The sequence below is a fragment of the Cyprinodon tularosa genome, unplaced genomic scaffold (genome assembly GCF_016077235.1).
Source record: "Cyprinodon tularosa strain WSP-4 unplaced genomic scaffold, ASM1607723v1 ctg242, whole genome shotgun sequence".
NCBI classification, from domain to species: Eukaryota; Metazoa; Chordata; class Actinopteri; order Cyprinodontiformes; family Cyprinodontidae; genus Cyprinodon; species Cyprinodon tularosa.
Genome location: NW_024038901.1, coordinates 319155 through 341992, shown reverse-complemented (window position 1 = coordinate 341992; position 22838 = coordinate 319155). Strand labels below are relative to the sequence as shown.

Below are 22838 nucleotides of genomic sequence, written 5' to 3'. Positions count from 1 at the left end.
ATGAAATGTTCTCGTTTTCTCTTGGGCACTGAAGCGTGATTTTCAAGGTAAATATTCTTTCCCCAACATGCGCCAGGTCTTTGTTGTTTACCAAGAGGTAAAGAGGCGGAAAAGTGAGGGGGATCTGAACTGGTTTCCATGTCAAACACTTCAATTCACCATAGAAACTCAGATCTTAACGCGGAAACTTTATTAAACTGTGATGGTGGATTGATAAGGGCCGAATTTCTATCGGCCTCTTTTTATTGTGGGCACCGGGCGGGCTGACAGAGGTAAATTGCTCTTTTAATTAAAGCAATGCACCAGGGGAAATTGCTGTCTGAATATTGTCTCAGAGATGGGGGCCAGTGACAGTTGCCTGGAAACTTCAATCTGTCCACCCGCATTTATTCCAGATCCCAGTTATGAGATAAAGTTTAATAAAAATCTTTTGCTGCGCCATGCACCGCCGAAATGAAACCCAAGTCTTTCTGAGCGTCTGAACACAATGAGACAGGAGCGCGGAGGAAACCTCATGTTCAACATGTATCTCTCAGGTTCGTGCATTAGGAATTAGTCAAACAGGCTTTTATGTTAGAATTGGTTGGATTTTTGCAGCATTGTTGTGTCCAGCGGGAGAAAAGTGTTTAGTTTCCAGGCAGAGCTTTGCAAACCGCTTCCCTCTGAAAGCCTGTCTGCTCTTTTGTCGGAAATCGGAAATCCTTTTTCCTGGACGCGTTTCCTGGCTTCTTCCAGGGGGGACCGCCAGGATGACATGCTTCACGCACTGGACTTTGACTGCACCACAAAGCCACTGGATTTTAGTTAGTTTGGGGATCCACCTGCTTACTTTTATACCTAAATTGCTGCAAAATAATGCATTTAAAATTTCACTACAAAATAGAACATTCTTCAGAAATCTATTTTGGGGAATTTTATAGAATTTTACCATTTTAAGCGGAAGAAAAGAAATTTAATTAAGTAATGCAACCTTTTTTGCCATTTATTTAATCATATTTAGTTACTTTAATACAATTGTTTCATTTTAGCAGGGTGGGTCATAAAACAATTGTGTTAAAGTAACTAAATATGATTAAATAAATGCCAAAAGCGGTTGCATTATTTTTTTCCATTGTAATTACTGTTCATTTTTTAGTATTCAGCCTAATATTTTATTTTATTCGTATATTTTTTAACGTTTGAACATTCAGAACCTTCTAAAAATATATATTTTTACTTTTCCGAAAAAATTAATATCTAGATATAAATAGCTAAGAAAAACCTTCCCAAAAACAATGTTGTAATGTTTTTAAAGAGATATATGTTTGATGTGAATAATTTGTCTGTTTTTTCTCTTTTTTTTTTTTTTTTGTTTCAGATCCAACAGAAAATCTGTTGAAAGAAAGTAAAGGAACGGCTTGGAGCCCTATAAATACAGGAGTGCAAAAAGGTAAGAATGAATACAAGGCATGAACTATTTAGTCTTATAAATTCAACCAAATTACGCAAAATAAGAGCTTCTTAAAAAAAAAAATTTTTAACGATTAGTTTAAAAGAACAACAACAAAAACAACGATTTGCTTGCATGATCACAAAAATAAAATACATTGTTTAAAATAGTAATTTTATTCTAATTTTTTAAGCAACCAGGCTCGTTATTTAAAAAAATACTATATATAGCCTACTCTTGAGAATCATATTTTAATATAATTGTTAGTTTTTAAATTAAAATCGTTGTATAAATTCTTATCCCATGTTGGAATATTAAAAAAGACAGTTCTTATTTTTTTGCAAGGGATTATTCATTGTAATTTGAAATAGTCGCTGTGGATAATATTAACGTGAGTCTTTTTCAACTGATTTGCTGACAGAATTTTTACTTCAATAAGTAAAAGAAATTATTTGTGCCACAATTGGAAGAAATATCTTAAACCCAGAATAATGATATTACCTTAAAATTTTGCTTTTATACAAGAAATAAATAAATAAGAAATACATTTCCTAACAATGATTTTAAGACTTTCAGATCAGTCTCAAAATGTGACATTGATCCTTTTATGTTTTTTTTTTGTTCTTCCTGCAGGCAGCGGACAGATCCAGCTGTGGCAGTTCCTCCTGGAGCTCCTTTCCGACAGCACCAACGTGTCCTGCATCGCCTGGGAGGGCACCAATGGGGAGTTCAAGCTCATCGACCCAGACGAGGTGGCGAGGCGCTGGGGGGAGCGGAAGAGCAAACCCAACATGAACTACGACAAACTAAGTCGAGCTCTGCGCTACTATTACGACAAGAACATCATGACCAAAGTCCACGGCAAGAGATACGCTTACAAGTTCGACTTCCACGGCCTGGCGCAGGTGTGCCAGCCCTCCACCACGGAGCAAGCCATCTACAAGTTTCAGGGGAACTTTTCCCCCATCCCCTTCTCTGGCATTTCTAAACTGAACCTCGTGACCCCCGGCGTGGGCCCCTCGGGTTTCTCCTACTGGCCCGGCTCTCCATCGGCGGCTCTGTATCACACACATAACCTGCAGCCTCCTGGGCCCTTTGGCACAGTGTCTCCATCTCACATCAGCTGCGTGAATAACATCAACAGTCTGACCAACATCAACAATCACTACAACTGACTCCTGCTGCATGTCACATGCAAGACTGGGAATAAGAAAACAAGTAAAGACCAACTGTTTTTTTTTTTTGCTATAGTTCGCGGCCAACTATGACTAAATTCGGCCTGCATTTGGTTTTGAGTTAATGAAAAATTATCGATCAGATAGCAGCGGGAAATTTGGCATTAATTCTTACTTTATTACATCCAAATAATTGATCATTACTGGTTCGTTTAAATGTGAACTAAAAATTCTGTTACGCAAAGCAATCAAGTTATATGTTCAGACCACTGAGAGAAAAATGCAAAATATGTAGAAATATGTCAAAAAATTGAACTTGCTTTGATTAGTTTTTAATGGAATTGTCATTATCAATGTTTAATCAGTAAATATGTATAAATCCACCAGAAACAGCGCCTTTTTACGCATAGACTCCTTAAGCGCAAAATGTCGGTCTTTTTTTAATAAAATCTTCCAAATGTAGCATTTATAAAATCAACGAACATATAGTTGTGATAGTTTCTTGGTAGGAAATATAAACATCAACATAAGACACGATAAAAAATTAAACTGATTTCTCCTTTCTTTCATTAAGTTGTCTGTCATTTTGCGCTTTTTCACATTTGGTTGCTCAGTTCTTTATCCGACCTTTTTACAAACCAAGAGAACAATCTGCTTTAAGGAGCTTTCTTTTGTCCCTGAGTCATTTTCAAAGCTCTAGATAGAAATATAGAAATAAAAACTGTTGTTTTTTTCTTTCTTCACTATTCACTATGTATTAATTTACGGGAAATAATAACTGTGATTTTATTTTGCTCATATTTTCTCTGAGTTTAAGAATAAAAAAACATAGACTTGTGTAAAGTAAGTGAAAAAAATTATACTTGAGATGTGGTTGAGTTTTATATTCATCTTTATAATACTGTAACCATGAAGGAAAATAAATGAGTGATGTGCGTCGGTAAAAAAAAAAAATAAAATTTCAAACAAAAAAACAACTGTTTCCTATACGGGCACGAAATGGAAGCAAGAAGGAGAACCTGTTGTGGACCAAAAAAAAAAAAAGAAAAGAAAACGAAAAGAAAAAAAAGGCAAAAACGGCTTTATGCAGCTAAAGCTGTTTCTTATGTCATAATTTTTTTCAGTTGTCGGGGTAGAGCTCTGGCACCACCTTGTGGTAGAAACACTGAAGTTTAAATGTTAAGTTTTAGGTAAACTGCCAATTAAATCCCGTTTAAGGTAAACTATGGGCGGTTTGCTAAATCAATGCAACATGCAACACATTTAAAAGTAGCAGCCTATACTAGGGAGTTTAGTGATAAACTAGAATGTCAGACACAAACCTTTGCTCTTTTTTTTTATTTCTTCTACTCTGCTGAATTAAAACAAAATAACACATAAATAAAACTGTCTAGATGCATCTTTGGGAAAGGAGGAAATTGAATATGTAAACTGCAGATAAGAGAAACGTATTGACTGTTAATAAAACCTTACAAACAAACTACAAATAATAATAATAGCCAACCCACATGAGGTCTGAAATCGCCTAATTGGTGCTTCTGACACATATAAGATCTTTGCCATATATCAGCAACTAGGAGTTGATTGCGTATTGATCAAATCAGGGTGACTGTAGTATTAGTAGTACCATTCATTGAGTTTACTTGGTGTTTTCATAAAAACATAGAAAACTGACAGATGGAAAATTGCATCCATTTGGATACTAACTAACCCATAAAACAAGCTACAATTTTCAGCATCTCTGTTCTAAACAAGAACAAACAAATCAAAAACATTTATTTAATTCGCTATCAAAGTTAGGAAAGAGCAAAAAAGGAATAGCTAACTGCATGGACATCTCTTTAAGTACAAATAGATTATTAATAAAGTAAACTAAAAAAAAACTTAGAGGCTTGGACAGGACTTATAATTTATAAAACTGCAACGACACAGATACACCTAAAGTGGTTATAGATGATACAGACATTTTTATAGAGAAAGTCTTTGAAATAAAAAAAAAGAAATGGTCTGATCTTTAAATGAATACCTGTAATGGAAGATGTTTGGCTCACTAGCACTCACCAGTGTTCAATAGCATTACATCTAAATACTTTATCTTGATAGGTGGATGTGTGGCACATTGAGCAGCTGAAGAATATACGTACATTTCTTATAAGTGAAATGAGATCATGTTGAGTGATATTAGATCAAGCACAGGTGATTCTGATGCAGCCTAAATTTACACGACTATAGAGATTGATCTGAACCAAAGCACCACTAACGTCACCAGGATGGCCTACTGGAGTTCACTAAAAAAACTCAGCACTTGTTTTTACTCCCATACGCTAAGCTAGAGATTCAGGGTCAGAAAACATCAGGGCTCTTGACATCAATGTTTTTAGCATAGTTTTTTTTTTTTTAGCTAAAATTGAATCAAAGCACCTCTAAAATCTAAGTTGTGTTTTTTGTTATGTATGCAGTTAGTAAAATAAAATAAATCGAACAACAAAAACCTATAAAACTGTAAAAACTGTACAGCAATTGGGTTAAAAGTTATATTTTAACCCACTCCCTCCGAAATAGTTTGATCCATTATAAGATGTAAGATATGCACAACTATATATTCATCGTGTTAAATCCAATCCATCATAATAGTGCCAGTCCAAAGGTGGAGAGGTGTACACAGGAAAAGAGAGGAGCAAGGTGTGTGTAAAGAGCAACATCAGGAAAAGTCAGGTAAGAAAACAAACAGAATAGTAGCACATTGAAAAACGTTTCATTCAGTAGATCATTTTACATTTATCTTGGAAGTTATGTTTTTACCCCATATTAAATGCTTTTCAGAAGGACCTACACATTTAACACATCCGTGCTCGAAATAAGACTTCTTTATTGAATTTTTTTTATTTATCTGTATGCTTTAGAGCAGCAAACCATCCACTGAGTCAAAGGATCTCAAAATGTAGAACATTGCTCTTAAACAGTTAAAACGCCTCTAGTTCCATCTCACACAAAAAAAGCTTAAAATGGTTGGAATATTCTTTTTAAAAAATGCAGTATTCTTTTCGACTCTTTGGTAAAAGTCTCATATAGAACTCATTAGTGATTGATTGAGTCAGTAATTGATAAAAGACAATAAGCAAATTTAAACAATGTATGTAGAAAGTTGCTCAGCACTCCAAAACTTCTGACCCTCGAATCACCCCTGGCTATAGAAGAGCTTCAAGCCAGAGGAAATCAGGATGATCAATTCCTCTAAGCATCAATTTTAAAACTATTGCACATTCACATTTGGTATTTCTATTGACTTAATTTGCCTGTCTATGACAACATTTATATGCCTATTACCGACCATTTAGTGGGTTTTAGTGCATTTTCCTTATTGCTTTCTTGTGTTTTACATAGTTTCATTGTAAACATAAGCTTGGGTAGAGTACAAAGAAATTTCACTTAAGTAAACATAGTAGTATTTTAAAATGTAAAAAGTGTAACTCAGGTAAAAGCAGAAATAGTCATCAAAGAAATAAATCAATTTAAACAAAAAACAAAGTTCTTGGTAAAATAGCCACTCAAGTACCGACTAATTGGTGGCTTATAACGTCTGATTTAATGTATAGACAAACAGTTATGCTCAAATTCTGATATAGAATAAATAGACAACAGCCTTTAAAAGCGACTTAGTTCACAGCATACACATTCTAGCCTGTGCTAACACAATGGTACTGCCATAGATAATTTATTTATGCTTCAGGCTTGTCAGTAATAAGAGATGAACTTTTTTCATCTTTAACATCCTTAACAGAGATGCCAGCAAATAGAGAAGGCATTGAATAATCTTCCAGTGGTGTTTTCTGATCAGTGTTAGAACAAACCTCTGTAGCAAATATCAATTTTATATTTAATCATTAATTTATTAATTTATCAGAACATGTTGGCTGCCCTTTTAATATGTATGTTGCATTCCAGTGCAAATTAATTGCTGTGTATAACCTTGCTGGGCAGGTTTTCTACAGTACTATGTTTTATGCTATTGGAGCTCTGCAGCTATTGAACAGTTGTAGGAGCTCTAGCTTTCAAATGATAAATTTTCCAGAGGTTTCAAAATGCAAAATTCTCTTATTGGCCACACGGCGGCGCCATTTCTCTTCTAATGCCACCAATACACTTTACATAACATAACTAGGTGATCAAAGGCTGGATTAATATACACCGCAGAAGCTGCTGTAAAAAGCAGATTAACCCCTCACCTAATTTAATAACAGTCCATCCAGGAGATGGAAGTTTAGACTGCATCTTAAAAGTAATATGTTTTAATTAATGGGGATAAGAGCATCACTGCAGTAAAAGCTGCAGTTTCATTTAAGAAAAAGATCATAGCAAAACAAGTGAGAATCTAGAGGAACCAGAAGCTATATATTGATGCTGACAGATCCAGAATGTGTGTAGAAGTGTGAGGAATAGAGAGTCCACCCCTCACTCACAGCACCCCTGTTTGTGTGTGTTCTGCATATCAATGGCAAAGACATGAGGTCATTCTCAGCAACTAAATCAATTTCTATCTTGCCAGGGTTGTTTTACCCACTAAACATTGCTAAAGAGAGATGTTTCCAGGATGTGTCTGCAACAGAGCAGCTCTGATAACAGAAGGGTGCAAACAATGCTGTCATTGGGGATTTAAACACTTAAACATTACAGCATATGTCACTTTTCTCTCCTTAATGTGTTCTGCCTCTAATCTGCAGCACCCTTTACTGTTGCTGATCCTCATCCTCTTGCTTCTTGCATAACAACCTAGGTAGGTGTTTTCCTGCAGGCCACAGGATTAACAGACAGAGGAGGGGGATGAAAACAAGAAAAATGAGGGCGAAAAATTGATTTAGCTGTTTATACATGGTTTTAAATAGCAGCACTGTTCACTGAGGTAAAACAGAAACAGGTTTGCAAGGAAAGGACATCAAATTTTTTTTTTCTCTGTCTGATATGAAATGAAACTATTTATGTTCTGCTTTAATCTGCTTCTCTCCATCTATTGTTTATACTCGCTCGTCCTTGCGGGGTTGTGGGGGTGGGAGGGTGGTGGGGGGACAGGTATTTATCTGCAGTGGTCGTTAAGAAAGAGACGGTGTACAGCACTGACTGGCCACCACAGGGCAAACGCCATGCACAAACTCCAACCTAAAAGCATTTTAAGGAGATAAAGTAAACTAACAGTCTTTTTTTTTATGCAACAGGAAGCTGGAGCTGACCCCTGCATGAAAGACATAGGCCAGGATTAGGATCACTAGGCCAGGATTCAAATTTGATGGCTTACAGTAAAACTTTAAACAATTTAAGACACCTTATATGTTAATGTCATGGTGCTGAAAGCATCTGATTTACATTTGAGTTACTTCCAGACACACCTATAGATTTAACTCTGGACAACATTTCAAAAACACAGCTCTTACTGTGATGGGCTGGATGTGCTCTCTTCATCCTCTAACATGGGAGTTGGCTCAGAGTTCGTCTGCCTGGCTGTATGTTTCCTGGATGTGGCCGCCTTTTACAGTTGTTTTTTGTATCTATGCTTCTGTCTCTTTGAACCCCAGTTGGCCTCGGCAAATGACCGCTCACACTGAGCCTCGTTCTGCTTGAGGTTTCTTCCAGTTAAAAGGGAGTTTTTCCTCTCCACTGTCGCTACAAGAGTGCTTAGTGTGAGGGATTGCATTCAAGTCAATGAGTCGATGTCATCAATTGGTTTTCCTTAGATAGAAAACTTTGAATCAATTTGACTGTATGATCTGATGAACCGTAAAGTGCCTTGAGATGACATGTGTTGTGAATTGGCGCTACATAAATAAACTGAATTGAATTGCTATCTTTTCTGATAATAAAATTCCAAACACATCTGCAAAAGTATCAGGAGTCTATTTTCACCAGTCTGGTTAATACTGGGAGCAGTTTCTAGATGCCTGAATTTGCAATGTTCATTTCAGTCTAGATGCTATGGGAAAGTCCCACCATTGTATAGGTAATGCAAGAAAAAGGCTTCTGTGTTCAAGGCTGGATATCTATTACTGTGCAGATGTGTATTTGGGCTCCTCAACCCCAAAGCAAATGCAGAGTGCCTTTTGCAATAAGCTGGTTTTTGGTAATAAGTGAGTGTCATATGGGCTGAAAGGCCACTCAGAAAGAAATGAAAAAATCCCTCCAAAAGAAACAAAAATCCAGATTGCAATTTAAAAATCCACTCAAGGGCAAATTATTACATTTTTCAAAACATTTCATGTGGCCTGATGGCACCACATTTTTATGTAGAAGTTTCTTGATTTGTGAGGAAAAAGGGACAATTTATAAGCCTGAAAATGTTATGCTTCTCCAGTTTTGGAATTCTTTTTTAGTTTATTTTTGAGTTTTCAGTTATGCATGTCTTTCTGTTTTCTTGGTCATTGGTTTCTGTTCCGTTTTGTGTCATTGTAGTCGTTATCTAGATATATTTCAGCATTGTTTGTGTTACCTTCAGCTGCCAGTCTCCTTTCCCCTAATTTCTGGTAGCTTCTATCCACACCTGCCCCCTATAAGCCGATTAGCCACGTCTTTGTTCTGTCTCCCATATATACATCTTCTGTGCAGTTCCTCAGTGCTGGCTTCTCCTCCTTGCTTCAATCATTATGTATGTTCTCCCCCTGGCATCTCCTGGTTTTGATTTCTTCTTTTTTTGTTCCTGGGTTTTTTTTCCGTTGTCATCTGCATCAGAATAAAAGAGATGAGTTCTGCAAGAACTCATCACTGCATTTGAGTCCTCAGCCAACTTCCACCCAACCTTGAGAGAAAATATCTGGCCGCAGTATCGTGTTGGGTGTGTAATTCCCTGCAGCCGGGGGTGTTGCCCCTTTTAAGATGTCATCACAAAGAGAGAAATGCTTTAAATTAATAGAATAACATCTAAAGACATCAGATGAGAAATTAAACCTTCAACAAAAATGGCTCCCCCTATTATAATGAGCCTAGGAATTTCTCCAGTTTAGTTGCAAAGTTAGACACAAAGATAAAGTTTTGGATTGACCTTTGCACAGAGATTCCATGGAAAATGTATGGTTAAAGCTGAAAGGTTATGTGGGTGGTCTTCAGAGCTGACAGCAGCTATACCAGTTCTGTCAGGAGAAACTGGTTGGAAAGGGCACCCAAAACATTTCACCCATGTCATACAATTTAAAAGGCCATTCTACCAAATTCAAAGGAGACACAAAAATTATATCAGAAATTAGGAATGAAGAGTTTTTGGTCTTTTAATGTAGTATATGAAAATGACTAGATATGTAAGAATTTAGAAAAAAAATTTCACAGTGGTTCCACATTTACATGGACAAACAAAACAAGCAAAAACAGAACAAGAAAAATCTTCTGCTCCAAAGCTATGACTTTCTTAGCCACATTTCATCTTCACCTTTAGAGTCACACAAATAGGAAATCCCTGCATCTCCATCTACCTCCATCTTGCCCTCAACAATCTTTTCCAGCTTTTTAAAAATCTCATTATTTTATTGTCATTTTCCTCAGCAGCTGACGAATATTTAACACTCGGAACTGCTATTTGTAAAAATATCTTTTAAATGAACTCAGTATTATTGCAATGACCAACAGATTCATCTGACTTATGGTTCTATTGTATTGTATTGTATTGTATTGTATTGTATTGTATTGTATTGTATTGTATTGTATTGTATTGTATTGTATTTAGAAAGGAAGTTATAAACTTTCCACTGTGTTGTGCCAGCTTACCAGAAGATTCTGAATATATTAGATAACTAGAACTGGAAGTTAGTTAATTGATAGGTAATTCAAATCAAAGGTAAGGCTAGATATTTATTATCAGTTGAATGATTATAACTGTAATTTGTTTACTGACCAGAGTTTTAGCCCCTTTCCAAAAAGGTTAGACTCCTGAATCCGGCTGTTAAAAATCCAATTTTCTTTCACCAATTTAGTAATTTCGGCTATGGCTCTTAGCAACGTTATTAATGACCAACCAAATAAATGTGTCTCTGTTCATTTGGATGCTACTGAAAGAAGAGATAATAGTGATAAATCGTTCACTTTGTAAAATGAACACATAAGTACCTTTATTAGCTACAATCACACAGTAGTATATCTAATAACTAAGCAAACACTAAACACTACAGAAAATAAGCAAAATTCAAGAAATAAAGGGGGAAGAGGGGTTTAAGAGTCAGGTTAATGTCCGAGTGATGTTCGAAGTTTAAGGCTTAATGCATTTAAAAGTGTCCTTTATAATAGCAGCTGATAAAATGCAAATAAACCCTGATGTTAACTGCAGTCAAAACAGCAAAGTTTTATTCAGTTTATGGTGAAAAATAATGACTCAGGAATGCATTAAACTATGATGAGGCTAAAAGACCCGTTAGCTTAGCTGGCCCCAGGGGTTCTGGTTGGGTCCAACAGAAACAAAGAGAGGGTTAGCTTACGATGAAGCAGTTAGCTTCAGTAACACGTGACCCGTCCAGTCTGTAGTGAGCATTAACATTCAGTTAAACCTTAAAACCATCAGCAGTTGAATCAGAAAGCTTAATTCAAATTAAAACACCAACACAGCTATTTATTCCACCAATAGTTCACCCAAGAAGAGCGCTTATTAAGCATCAGATGGAAAGGAGGGGAAAGGATGCAATTACTGCTTTGGTTCGGTGGAGTGAAGGCCTTCATCTTGGTCTGGTGTTCTGCAGACCCGTCTTCGGTCCATTCTGTTCGTCCAACAGTCCAAGAACAATAAGAGGCGATTTGCAAGGGGGTTAATTTTATAACTCACGGTAGCTTGGGACGTCTCCCATTTTAGCTACGGTGGTTGGCACGTAGCCACAGCTTTTAGCAGCACTTCTTTGGCACTGCTCCGTACCTCCGTCTCAGTCTTCGGTGAAAAGCGATCGCTGCCCCCGTTGTTTGGCAGCTAGCAGAGCTTGATTAGCTTTTCTGTCTCTGCTGCAGCAGGACTGAGGATACACTTTGTTCACTTGGTTTGAATCGCAGGAAGAATAGAAACACTCCATTCAGTTCCTTCTGAATCACAGGAAAAAGGCAGTCTGGCTCGGTCCAGCGAGCGCAGACTTCTCCGGAGGGATTATGGTTGCTACTTTGTGTAGCCTTCAGCTGGAAGCGTGCTGCCTAGCCTTTTAGCGTCACGAACCGCCGGCAAAATAGGACACTAATATGGGAAGCAAGTGTTTTTAAAACCTACGCTGAAGGGGTGTGTCTTCAGAGCAGTGTAGTTCTGGTTACAGCAGCGACAATGGATCGCAACAACCGGAAATTGCAAAATAAATCTGGAGAATTTTCGATCAAGGTCACTTCAAAAAGATTAAAGGGAAATCTGGTTTGATAGCAGGAAAATGTAAAATAAAAGGAAGATGAGATGGCAAATGTAGTTTTAACCAAATGTTTATTATACCTTCATCATCTTCTTGAAATGAAACACCAAGTTCAGAGCAAGCACATCTCTCTGTTCCCTGCAGTGAATAAAAAAGAAGACAGCCTGTGGGCATTGTGTTTCATTGTATGAAATATCACAGTTGATGAGTCATTCTTCCAGCTATAGAAACAAATAATTACAGCAGCAATTTAGAGGAAAACACCTACATGGTGCTGAAATAGACAGTGAAAAAGGTTAGATTAAAAGAAATAAAAGGTATGTTCTAGAAAAATGTTTTTCTACATCATACCCTGTTTTTCCTCTTTCTCTTTTTCTAAATCTAAAAAGTAGAAACCATTTTCATTCTCAGTGTTTGGTTATATTGTGAAAAAATGACTAATGTCTGCATTACTTACAATGTCTAATGATAGACCCCAAAAAACCTGCTCTTTCAAACATGGTTGAAATTATGAGTTTTATACTTTTCTGTATATGTGCTACATTTTCCACAAGAATGTTTGAGTTTAGAATATTCAAATGGAACTAAAATAAAAACTAAAAACAAACTAATCAAGTTGTAATTAAAACACAACTGCACCACCTTTAAAGAACAAATTATGATAAACTTTTCACAGTGACGCAAAAAAACAAAACAAAACAACAACAAACAAAAAAACATGGAGTAAAAGGATAGCATCAAAGTAAGAACCCAAAACAAACATGGACATTTCCAAAAATTTCCAGAAATTTCCAAAAACAATAAGTTACTATTGATGCTGGGGCCTTATTATTATTATCGAAACCAATTGTGCAAATCTAAATGGTTTGCATAATATTTATTTGGTTGGTGATTAATAACATTGTTAATAGCCACAGTCTAAATTACTAAATTTGTGAAAGACAACTGAATTTTTAACAGATGGATTTAGGAGTCTAACCATTTATGTAAGCCTAAAAACACTGGTCAGAAAGCAAATTACAGATATAATCATTCAATTGATAATAATAATTAGTTTTCCCCTTGATTTAAATGACTTATAAATTAACTATAACTTCAGTTCTAGTTATTTAACATATTTATAATCTTCTAGTAAACTTGCACAAGTCCAATTAGAATCCCAGTTAAAAGCGATGGACCCTTCTGAAAAGCTGGGTCCAGGGAAGGAACAAAAACACTGTTTTCAAAGCTGATAACAAAAGTAGAGAGGATCATGTGAAGGAAACTTATTGGCTTCCAAAAGAGTGGGACTTTTCTGTAAATAGTGAAAAGATGTTTAACTAAATCTTTGTATTAATAATGTAAAAAATATATACGGAACTTATTAAAACCCTATTTTGGTTTAAGAAAACCCTCAAAAGGTTCAAATCTAAGGACTTTTTATTTTTATTTTTTTATTTTTGAGGTTGTATGTTATGTTATAGTTAATCAAAAAGGTTCATATAAATAATTAAAAGTCAAAGATTAATATAAAGTTTTTTCTGCCAATAAATGTGAACTTCCAGGGATGATGTACAGGGGATTGAACTGAAATAGTAAAACCTGTATTGTGGCTTATGGGCATGCTTTTACGAAGGTCTTTTGACCCACTGCATAAAACCAGCAGGACACAAGGACGTTTTGAATATATTTATTTACTGCAGGAATAATCAGGTGCATGAAGCCACATAATAGATGATTCAGGTCCAGGAGGCTCACCGTTATTAGGCCAGCAGGTAGCCCAGGGGAAGGGTGACAGACCTGGGAATGGGTATTTGTGCCAGAGGGGTGAGAGGATCCAAAGTGGTGTGAGCACAAAACCAATGGAGGCAGGGGAAGGAATGGTCAATGCAACCATGAATGAAGAATCTAGAGTCAACTGTAACCATGGGAAGAAAAAAAAAAAAAACAATCTGAATGCAGGAGGCCTCTTGGATTTTCTAATTAGAGGTATTTCTCCTGAAAACAGTTGTTTCCTCCCATCAGCCATCAGACACTTACCTGTCTGTTTATCCTCAGAAGTTTACCACTTCCCCACCACTCTATTCTTGGAGATAAGGGATAAGCAACAGGAACATTGGCTTTTAGGCAAGCAGGAAACACCTCTACCTGCCAATTTTAGTGACCATTTGGTCACTTCCTCCAGGAAATCCTCATTCCCTATCAGCATTAAGATCTGATTTCCTCAAACTATCATTATCTTCTCCTGTTCAGCTGTTTACCAGAAACTCAGAGGACCAACATTTTGTCAAATGATTTTCAATGTTAGAACAATTTTTCCCCCGCATCAGTCATTACAAAAAACATGACAAGAGCATAGAGGTTTGCTTCAACTTAATTAGGCTAGGTGAAATTTTAATTATCCCTTTCCTAAATCTGTCTCCACAATTATCCATGACAGATTTCAAATTATTTTGAAATGTGTTTAAATTCTCTACCAGACTCATGAATGACTAATTTCTTCATTTCAAAGGGTTCATACATTTCATTTGATTTTGAGTTCAGCTCGTAGGACCAATAGTCTGAGGTTTCAACAGCTTACACCTGCTCCAAAATGCTCAGCAGAGATGTTCTCTTGCTCTCCATATGAGTTGTATATACCTTTGTGTATTTTTACATTTGAAGTAAAAAAAAATGTGAATTTATTACATTTTACAATCATATTTATTATATTAAAGTTTATATGAAATATCAGCAGCTCCACTACTTCCTGAACTTAAGTAAGCTCATTTGTTTCCTTTCTTTCATTGTTGGATAAACTGATTAATCCAGGTGTGCCTGACCTCAGCATCTGAGAATGAAATATTTGACACATCTGGATTAATCAGTTCATCCAATAATAAATGCCAGGAAAGAAAGGAGCTGGCTAAAGCTAATCAAGTGGTGGAATTGTGCTTAGAATAATTAAATCTATTAAGAACAGTAATCATTAATCACAGCAGTGATCATACCCAAACTATGCAACAATTAGATATCTTAGTAATTAAGATGACAAACCCTCTTTGTCTTTAAAGACCCTTTACCGACATCTCCTCAGGTAGCATTATTTTAGCTTCACTGGAACAAATTCTGCAAAAAAACTCCTATTAAGTACCTTTTGCTATATGATATGTTAATCAGCTAACTAAAAGAATTATCAGCAGATTAATTAATTAGTAAAATATTCATCTAAAAGGAGACTGTGGAGACCACTTAGCTGCAGTTAGCTGATTTTTATATCTATTGTTTTTAAGATGGGTCCAAATGGACCGTTTGTTGAGGAAGAACCCATTCTTGTTTGTATATCACCACATCAGAAATGCCTATTTTTTCCCAAAGCTTTTAACACTTCATAAAGAGAGGCCCGTAAAGGTATGTGTGGCACTGCTCACAAGTACCTTTAATCAATACAATAGCGAGGTATTTTAGTTCAGTCACGATCACTGGAGCTAGGAATGTGAGACAGCTCAGAAACTGCAAGGATGCTGAACTTGGAGGAGTCAGGGATGCACCTGCAGTGACAGAGTATGCAGGTCCTCTATCGATCGAAGCAGCAGTTTGTGTGTGTTTTTGTGTGTGGGTGGGTGAGATGTGCAGAGGTTCAGCCCACGCTCGACCATGTACAGCTCACTTTTCCCTGTTGTCATTCACTTACCCTCCCCGTTACTATAGAGACTCGGTGGAGAGAAATGCAGAGAGCAGGCTGGTAGACAGATATGCGGAAGACCTGGGCTGAATCTTAATAGCAAGGGGAAGGCTCCCAACACACACTCAGCATTTAAAGCCCTGATGTCAATTACATAATGTTGATGCATCAAGTCAGCCTGTTTCCCTCAACCTGTGATCTTAATAGACTGAAAATCATTGGCAATGTCAATGTAATCCATATGGGCTTCTCACATTTGTGATTAAATGGTCGCTACTGTAGAATGTTGTATTAAAATAGCAATTATGATTATGCTAAACTCTGTATATCCCACACAAATAACTTTAAAGGCAAATAGCTTGAATGCTTGATTTCTATATTCATTTTCTTGTCTTGTATCACTTTCCTATGATGTTTTAAACCCTTTCCTACTCGACTTTGTCATTTTGGGTCACAGTGTCTTTTTTACCCCACTTTCTGTCTTAATTTCTTGTTCTTTGCTCTGTAAATAGACACCAGTGTGTCCCTGCCTGACGAGAGAGAGAAAGAGAGAGAGAGACAGAGAGAGAGAGGAAGAGAGAACTACAGGCAGTTCTGAGACTGCACCAGAATCGGACCAATCACAGGAAGGGAACCTTGAGCCCACGTGACTTATTCATAAAAAAAGAACAAAAAAAAAACAAGAGGAAAATCTTATCAATGCAGCTCTTGTATACCTGATCAGAATTAAAGCAGGCTGATGGACATTTCTTAAAAGTTACAAAGGATATTAAGTTCATAGATGACCCTGTTTTGATTCTTTTCATGTAGCGTTCAGACTTCAACAGGTAAAATGTGAGATTAGATTAAAACCTCAGAGCCTAAAGATTCACATTGAGGGGGTTGCAGTCACCTACTTGCTACTTTAGTGTTCTGTGTTCCAATTTCATCATGAAACAGCGAGGACAAGTCAGGAAACCAAAAATAACCTGCATATGTGCCAGAATACTAAGATGTCCTCAATCCAATAAAAACCAAATAGATAAAACAAAAACAAAACAGGAAACTGTAGCATATTCTGAGCCCAGACTTGTGTCTCTGGCTCCTTGCACTGTTAAATGACTAAGCAAACACAAAATGCAAAGACATAACTTCCAATGCAATACATAATAATAACTGCTTCATAATTGTTTTGTTTCGTGGAAACCTTATGAGTTTCAGTTTCATAGCAACCTATGCCCACACATACGTAGTGCATCCTGGGAAGGATATTTGTCATGCACTTTTATTCTATTGCATAACTATGTCTGCTGGGTTCATTCTGAATGAAGGATTAGTGAGTGTTGGGAGAAGATAAGAAGGTGTCTGTGTTAATTACTGCTGACGAATGGCAAGGCACATTTCCAATAAGACATTTATGGACTCAGACATGGGCCTGAATGCTGATTGAGGGGCTTTTAATGATATATCTGAACCATTAACTTCTTAAAGTGCAAACATTACAAGTCAAACAACTTTTGTTTTTCCTTTAGAAGAGGCACTGGGTGCACAAGGTTGAATTTATTGTGGATTTTTTCTAATCCAGACAGGATAAAAATCTTGCAGTGTTAAATATCCATACTAGAAATCCCCTAAACAAAAAAATAATACATTTTTTAATATCACTCTTGTAATTTTAGTCATTTTGCAGCCATCAACTGACAACTTTCATAGTTGTGACTGGATAATTGAGCCTCTCTTTGAAAGAAATTGTTCATTTAAATTTGTAATTTCTCAGGTATGAATTGGCCCAGTAAGCAGACTTCTGAAGGGTTCATTAGGGAAGTGATCATAGCCAGTCGAGATTCTGTTAGTTAGCTTTGTAGTGTTGAGGTTTGGATCCATTTTGAACCTTAATATTTCTCTTTATCCTTCTGAAACAAACTCTTATGAAAGATCATCTTGTATCAAGGTTTCAATCAATCTGAATAAATTTTTTGACTATATGATACAAGGAAGTTGGTTAGATTGTTCAAGAACTTTGAAACATGCACCAAGCTTAAATCTATCATGTACTTGGAAATGTTGGAACATTGGTTTTCAGGGTGCCTGCAGAAAAAAAAGAGATCATGCTTTACCAACTTTTAATTCAACTACAGTATAATTTACACATAATCAGGACAAATTTCTTCTGGGAAAAAGGAAAGTTTTATGGTAAAACTGGGACAGAGGCTGAACTTTTATGCCCCTCCAAAAACAAATATTTTTAAAGCGAGCTTTCAAATTTATAAACTCTGTGCTAATTATTAAGCATGGCTTTGATTGCATCATGTTGGGATGTTTTCATCTGTTGACTTGAGGCTGATGGTTGAATTTTTGAGAAAACCAAGTGTAGCAAAATTATAGCAGACACTTCAAAACAAGCATTCCTGATTAAAAGAGTCTCAATTATCCAGCTAGGGCTCTGAAAAAACACTGCCTATGGTTATAACAATTGATTTGTCAATGATCAGCTTGCTTAAGGACATTTAACCAAATATTTATGTTCTTTTCACATATTTAATCAGTTCATTTATTGAATAAATAAAACTTGTTCACCTAATTCTTCTTTTTCAAAAATGTTCTGAGTTAAAGTATTAATTTGTTACAAATATGAATGTTTCGATGGCCTTAATCAAAGCCTACAATAGATAAGACTTCCACCTCATGATGGCTGTATGGAAACTACTGTCCAGTACTGTTTGCATATGCAACAAAGCAATTGTTGCCAGATCAGGGTGAGTTTAAAACAATGAAATGATTCAACAGAGGCAGGCAATTCTACATAAATTTGGATTTATTTCACCATGATCACCTCAGACAAGTACTGTAATGAGCTTTTTGTCTACACACATACAAGGAGTGAATGCATATGTGGAATAACACCACAGACAAAACACACCTAAATATCAATTTCTTACATGACATTTAGGGGAAACGATGAACCGTACAAAAGATTTATTTCACAGCCGGTCATTCTAAAGCATGAGCTGGTGCCAATATATGCAAACTTAATGGTAAAGCATTCCAGTGCCTCGCAGGAAACACTGGTATATCACCATCACTGTGCAAAAAACACGAAATTTGTCCATAGCTGTGCAAAATAGCAGCATTATTTACTGTTCAAGCAAATGATTCACAAATATAACAATTGTCTTTAAGATTAACCATAGGCAGGACTGTGTTTGGTTTCAGAGTCCATGCTGGTTTATTTTTTGGCTTATAGATACTGCAGTAACACATGTGCAAATGGGGGTTATCTTTATGTTTCTGACATGTCACCGCAACACTTGTACTCTGAGGAATCATGAATAAACTAATCTGAACCTGACTAACTGAGGCTAAGAGCATATTTGCAAAACAGATTTTAGGTTTTATTGTCTATAAGTTTGTTTCTGTGATGCTCAAACTACCCTCAACCATTTTCCAAACTGGCATTAAAATCATGTTGAAAAGATGGGATTTTTACATGTAAACCACAAAGTTTCAGGCTATTTTCCACTTGGCACAGAGAAGATTCGAAAACAAAACAAACCAAGAAAAAAAACAAAACAAAAAAAAAAAATATCCCATTTGGTCTTTAGTTAAACCTAAAACAATACATCTATTGCTCAGCTTTAGCCAATAAGCCACTAATACCTTCTGCCTTTTATAGTTACAATATAAGAGAGTAAAATTGGAAATGCAGAATGAGATCTTGTCATGACATACAGTATCTGGGGATCTTTTCAGAGAGTCGGAAAATTATCAGCATATATCAAAATACCATCCAAATGTCTGTTTTCTGTTAGATGGGGTCTTTAAAATTAAGACAAAGTTTAAAAATGAAAGCAAGTTGTGACATCAAGTATGGGCTGGCTAGTGGTATACACAGGCTCAAAAAGCTACTTTTTAAAAATTCTAAGATATTATGTTTGAAGTTTGTTTTTGAAAAACTAGAGAAACTGCTAGATTAACAAGTTATCTAATTCTTTAGAATGAGTTCAGCACTACTAATCTCCTACTTGTTGCTGACAGCTGTTGGCTGGCAAAAGAAAACGCCTACGCTTTCCCCTCACATGAAATAAAGAAAATCCTATAAAGTTTACTCTGATATAAGAAATTAGTTGGAAAGCAACATGCATGTTAAACAAAGATTGCAGAAAGCTTATCTGAGCAAACAGCCTGAGTATTAAAAAAGAGAATATTGGGTTGTTACAGTATGTTATCTTTAGCCCCTCTAAAAGGAGAACAGTGTAAATATATATATATATTATTCTTAATATCCACTTTAAAACAAAATGAACCTAAAAGGTATTTCTTGCTTCTATTTGATCAAGATCAACAACAGCAAATAAAGGTTATGCGCTGTTTTTATAACTTTGTAAACTATATTCTAAAATACTTTAGCAGTAGTGGACAGCATATTCGGTTTCCTGTTTCAATTAGAAACAGTTAGATTAAATACTTTTGTTAAAATTCTTTGTGTAAATATCATTAACCTGTGGTAATTTTACTAAATGTTATCATTAGAACCGTACACCAGCCCATGCCTAGATGAAACAGCTCAAAGGGGAATATTTACAATCACTGTTCATTGCCATTTTAGAGACATTTTGTATCTGTTCCATGTCGACTAGCTTATCTATCAGCTGACTGAGATGCTAAAAAAGCACAGTAGACTATCTCTAATTACTAACTTACTTACAAGGCTTAGGCTTATGTGCTGTGGAGGCACTCGTAAGCCATGCTTGGCTCAGTTGGGAGAAAAGGAGAATCAGAAATGGCTGAACAGGTCAGCACCTTGGACAGCTCATTGGCCTGACTCGACTGGGGAGATCTATTCTGGCACAGGCTTGGACCCCATCCAAAAACATCCACTCATTTACTTGGAAATTAGGCTAATTTAGTTTGAAATGGGGATTTGAGTCTCTGTTAAAATGTAGGGTTTTACAGCAAAGTCAAATTCCTAGGACAAGACAAAATAAGAAGACAAAATACGATCAGCATGCATCTTTAAAACCTCTTCCAGCGGAAACTAAAGACCATATTGAAGTTGTGTAACATCTTGAGCCGAGACGTGAGGAGTACTGCCGGCAACACTGTCCAGTCACCTTTTATACATTCAGCTTTAAAAATACACCGGCGTACTGCTCAGTACCTCAGCAAGAGTCAAAAGTGCCACAATTAAACAAATAAATAAGATGTCAAATGAATAACTCTTAGATAAATTAGGTTATTCTGGAAAATCCTTATATTCAGGAATTACATGAACATTATATGCCTGTAGTTGTTGAATTACACATATTAAATTTAAGTTATTCATTAATGAAAACTTGAATTAATTGAACTTTGAACAGCAAATACTTATCTCAGTGTTTACCAAATTATTTAGTATTTTCTGTGCTACAGTGCTTGTCCGAATGATAAAACAATGCCCTGCAACACGTTTCAAAGATTTATATATTTGATTATATGTTATTTTTAAATTGCCATAAGATATTAGCAAATCTAGATGCATCAATTTAATAAAAAGTTTCCCAAAAATAACTTAAGTAAAATTCCATCAGTCTAGAAGAAGAGAGCTGCCAAATTAAAATTATAGAGATGTTTGATGATTTATTTATTGAATTGTGGCACTTTGGACCTTCCATAGACCTGGGTCAACGGTCTAAGCTGGATTCGCTGGAATCACGCTGATTTTTCAGATCCTGAAAGACCTCGGTAAAAAAGTGTGGGTCCGCGTTCAGCTGGAGCATCTTGGGGCTCAGCCGGTCGATGATTCGAAGCGACGTGTCCCAGAAAACGTCCTTGTTGGAGTCCGTGATGAAGGGCTTGAGCGGGTAGGAGATCTCGTTGCCCATGTAGGAGTATGCAAGGTAGAGGCAGGTCTGGAAGGTGCCCTGCAGCTCGGCCGCGCTGTTCACGCTCTCTGTGATTGCGTCCTGGCACAGCAGGTACACAAACACCACATTGGCTGGCGTAATGAAGCCGATGTCCTGCCAGCCCTGGATCAGTAGAGTCCGGTCAATGTTTCGGAACCAGAGGACAACATCCCCGCTGTTTAACTCTTTCAGTTTATAACACCTGCGGCACAAGTAGTCCCCCAAACAGCGCAGGAGCTCCCCTGTTGACGCCTGGATAACAATCCGCCTGGGTGACAGCAGAGAGAAGTTGCTGGGTTGCTTCTGAACCGTGGACAGCCTCCCGTTTTGAACTATGCTGTCGCTGTTCTGCGTGGGGACCGGGACAGGGATGGGCGCCTTTGGCTTCTTCTCCTCGGTTTGGTGCGTCTTCCTGATGTTTTCGCTGTTGAGATGGGCCACCTGGCTCGGCTGCAGCGGGTTCGGGGTCACTTTCTTGGCGCTCTTCTTAGCTGAATTGGCCACCAGCTTCTTCCAAGACAAAGATACGAACATCGAGTGGCGCTTGAGGCTCTTGTCGTTTTTCAATCCATCCCCTGTAGCCTCAGTGTCCATTATAGAAGCCTTCTTTGAGGCAGGAGATATGGAGAGAACGGTACCCATGTTTGCGCAGGAGAGAGCTGCCGTGGTTTGGATGCTGCGGCAGATTCTTCCGCTGAGTGAGAGGCGGCGAGCAACAGTCACGACCAAAACTCCATCTATAGATGTTTATTTACCTGACGGTGTTGGCAGAGATAGGAACAAATATTTCTTTATAAGTTAAATAATAGTCTTTATCCGCGTCTGGGTTGGAAAAACGCTGCGACACGAATCCGGTGCGTCTGTGAGCATGAACCAAGATTAGTCACCATGCGTAAATCCTTTACTTAGCGAACCAGTCGAGCAGGCACTGACTGACAATCCAGCTGGCCAATAGAAAAGCCAACCTCCGGCTCATATGATTAGAGGTGTTGTTTCAGGTCTCAGCTGCCATTCATAGATTCAAGCCAGGGTAGGTCAAAGTGCTATGCTCCTCACTTAGTCGGTTGGAGAATCAGATGCTCTGCTTTTTAAATTCCCATTAATTTTAATTCATCACGGTGGTCAAGGGGTGCAAGGATGCTGCAGATAAAAAATAGCACTGCAAACAACATGGGAGGCTGGCAAACACAATTACACTTAGAAACACATAGAAAATACATCCAAAGGGGAAATGCTGCAAAGATATGTTTGGATCACAGCAATGAAGAGAAGCAGAGTGTAAATGTGCTGCAAATACATAAATGTATTGGATTTATTTTGAATTTTCTCTAATTCAGACAGGATAAAAATCTTGCACTGTTAAATATTCATACTAGAACATGTAAATAA

General features: G+C 36.9%; 2 protein-coding genes across 3 annotated transcripts; one reads left to right on the top strand and one right to left on the bottom strand.

The window, feature by feature from the left end:
- Positions 1–272: 272 nt before the first annotated feature.
- On the top strand, positions 273–2728 carry fev (FEV transcription factor, ETS family member). 2 transcript variants are annotated; one of them, XM_038287650.1, is made up of 3 exons: positions 273–536; positions 1358–1429; positions 2063–2724. In XM_038287650.1, the coding sequence occupies exons 1-3, from the start codon at positions 488–490 to the stop codon at positions 2602–2604; spliced, it is 663 nt and encodes a 220-aa protein (XP_038143578.1). In that variant the 5' UTR covers positions 273–487; the 3' UTR covers positions 2605–2724. The 2 variants fall into 2 exon arrangements, with proteins under 2 accessions (XP_038143578.1, XP_038143580.1); XM_038287652.1 differs by lacking the exon at positions 273–536 and adding an exon at positions 589–803 and having other exon boundaries at positions 2063–2728.
- A 16411-nt stretch (positions 2729–19139) lies between these two features.
- Positions 19140–22359, bottom strand: cdk5r2b (cyclin-dependent kinase 5, regulatory subunit 2b (p39)). The gene has a single exon (XM_038287655.1). It carries the CDS (start codon positions 22089–22091, stop codon positions 21228–21230), a length of 864 nt encoding a protein of 287 aa, XP_038143583.1. The 5' UTR covers positions 22092–22359; the 3' UTR covers positions 19140–21227.
- Between the last annotated feature and the right edge of the window lie 479 nt (positions 22360–22838).

Bases quoted from the DNA above. Each gene is read 5' to 3' on its own strand.
- cdk5r2b (XM_038287655.1), bottom strand. From the start codon at position 22,091: ATGGGTACCGTTCTCTCCATATCTCCTGCCTCAAAGAAGGCTTCTATA.
- fev (XM_038287652.1), top strand. From the start codon at position 755: ATGCTTCACGCACTGGACTTTGACTGCACCACAAAGCCACTGGATTTT. The intron at 804-1,357 runs GTTAGTTTGGGG...TTTTTGTTTCAG, and splicing joins CACAAAGCCACTGGATTTTA to ATCCAACAGAAAATCTGTTG. The intron at 1,430-2,062 runs GTAAGAATGAAT...TTCTTCCTGCAG, and splicing joins AAATACAGGAGTGCAAAAAG to GCAGCGGACAGATCCAGCTG.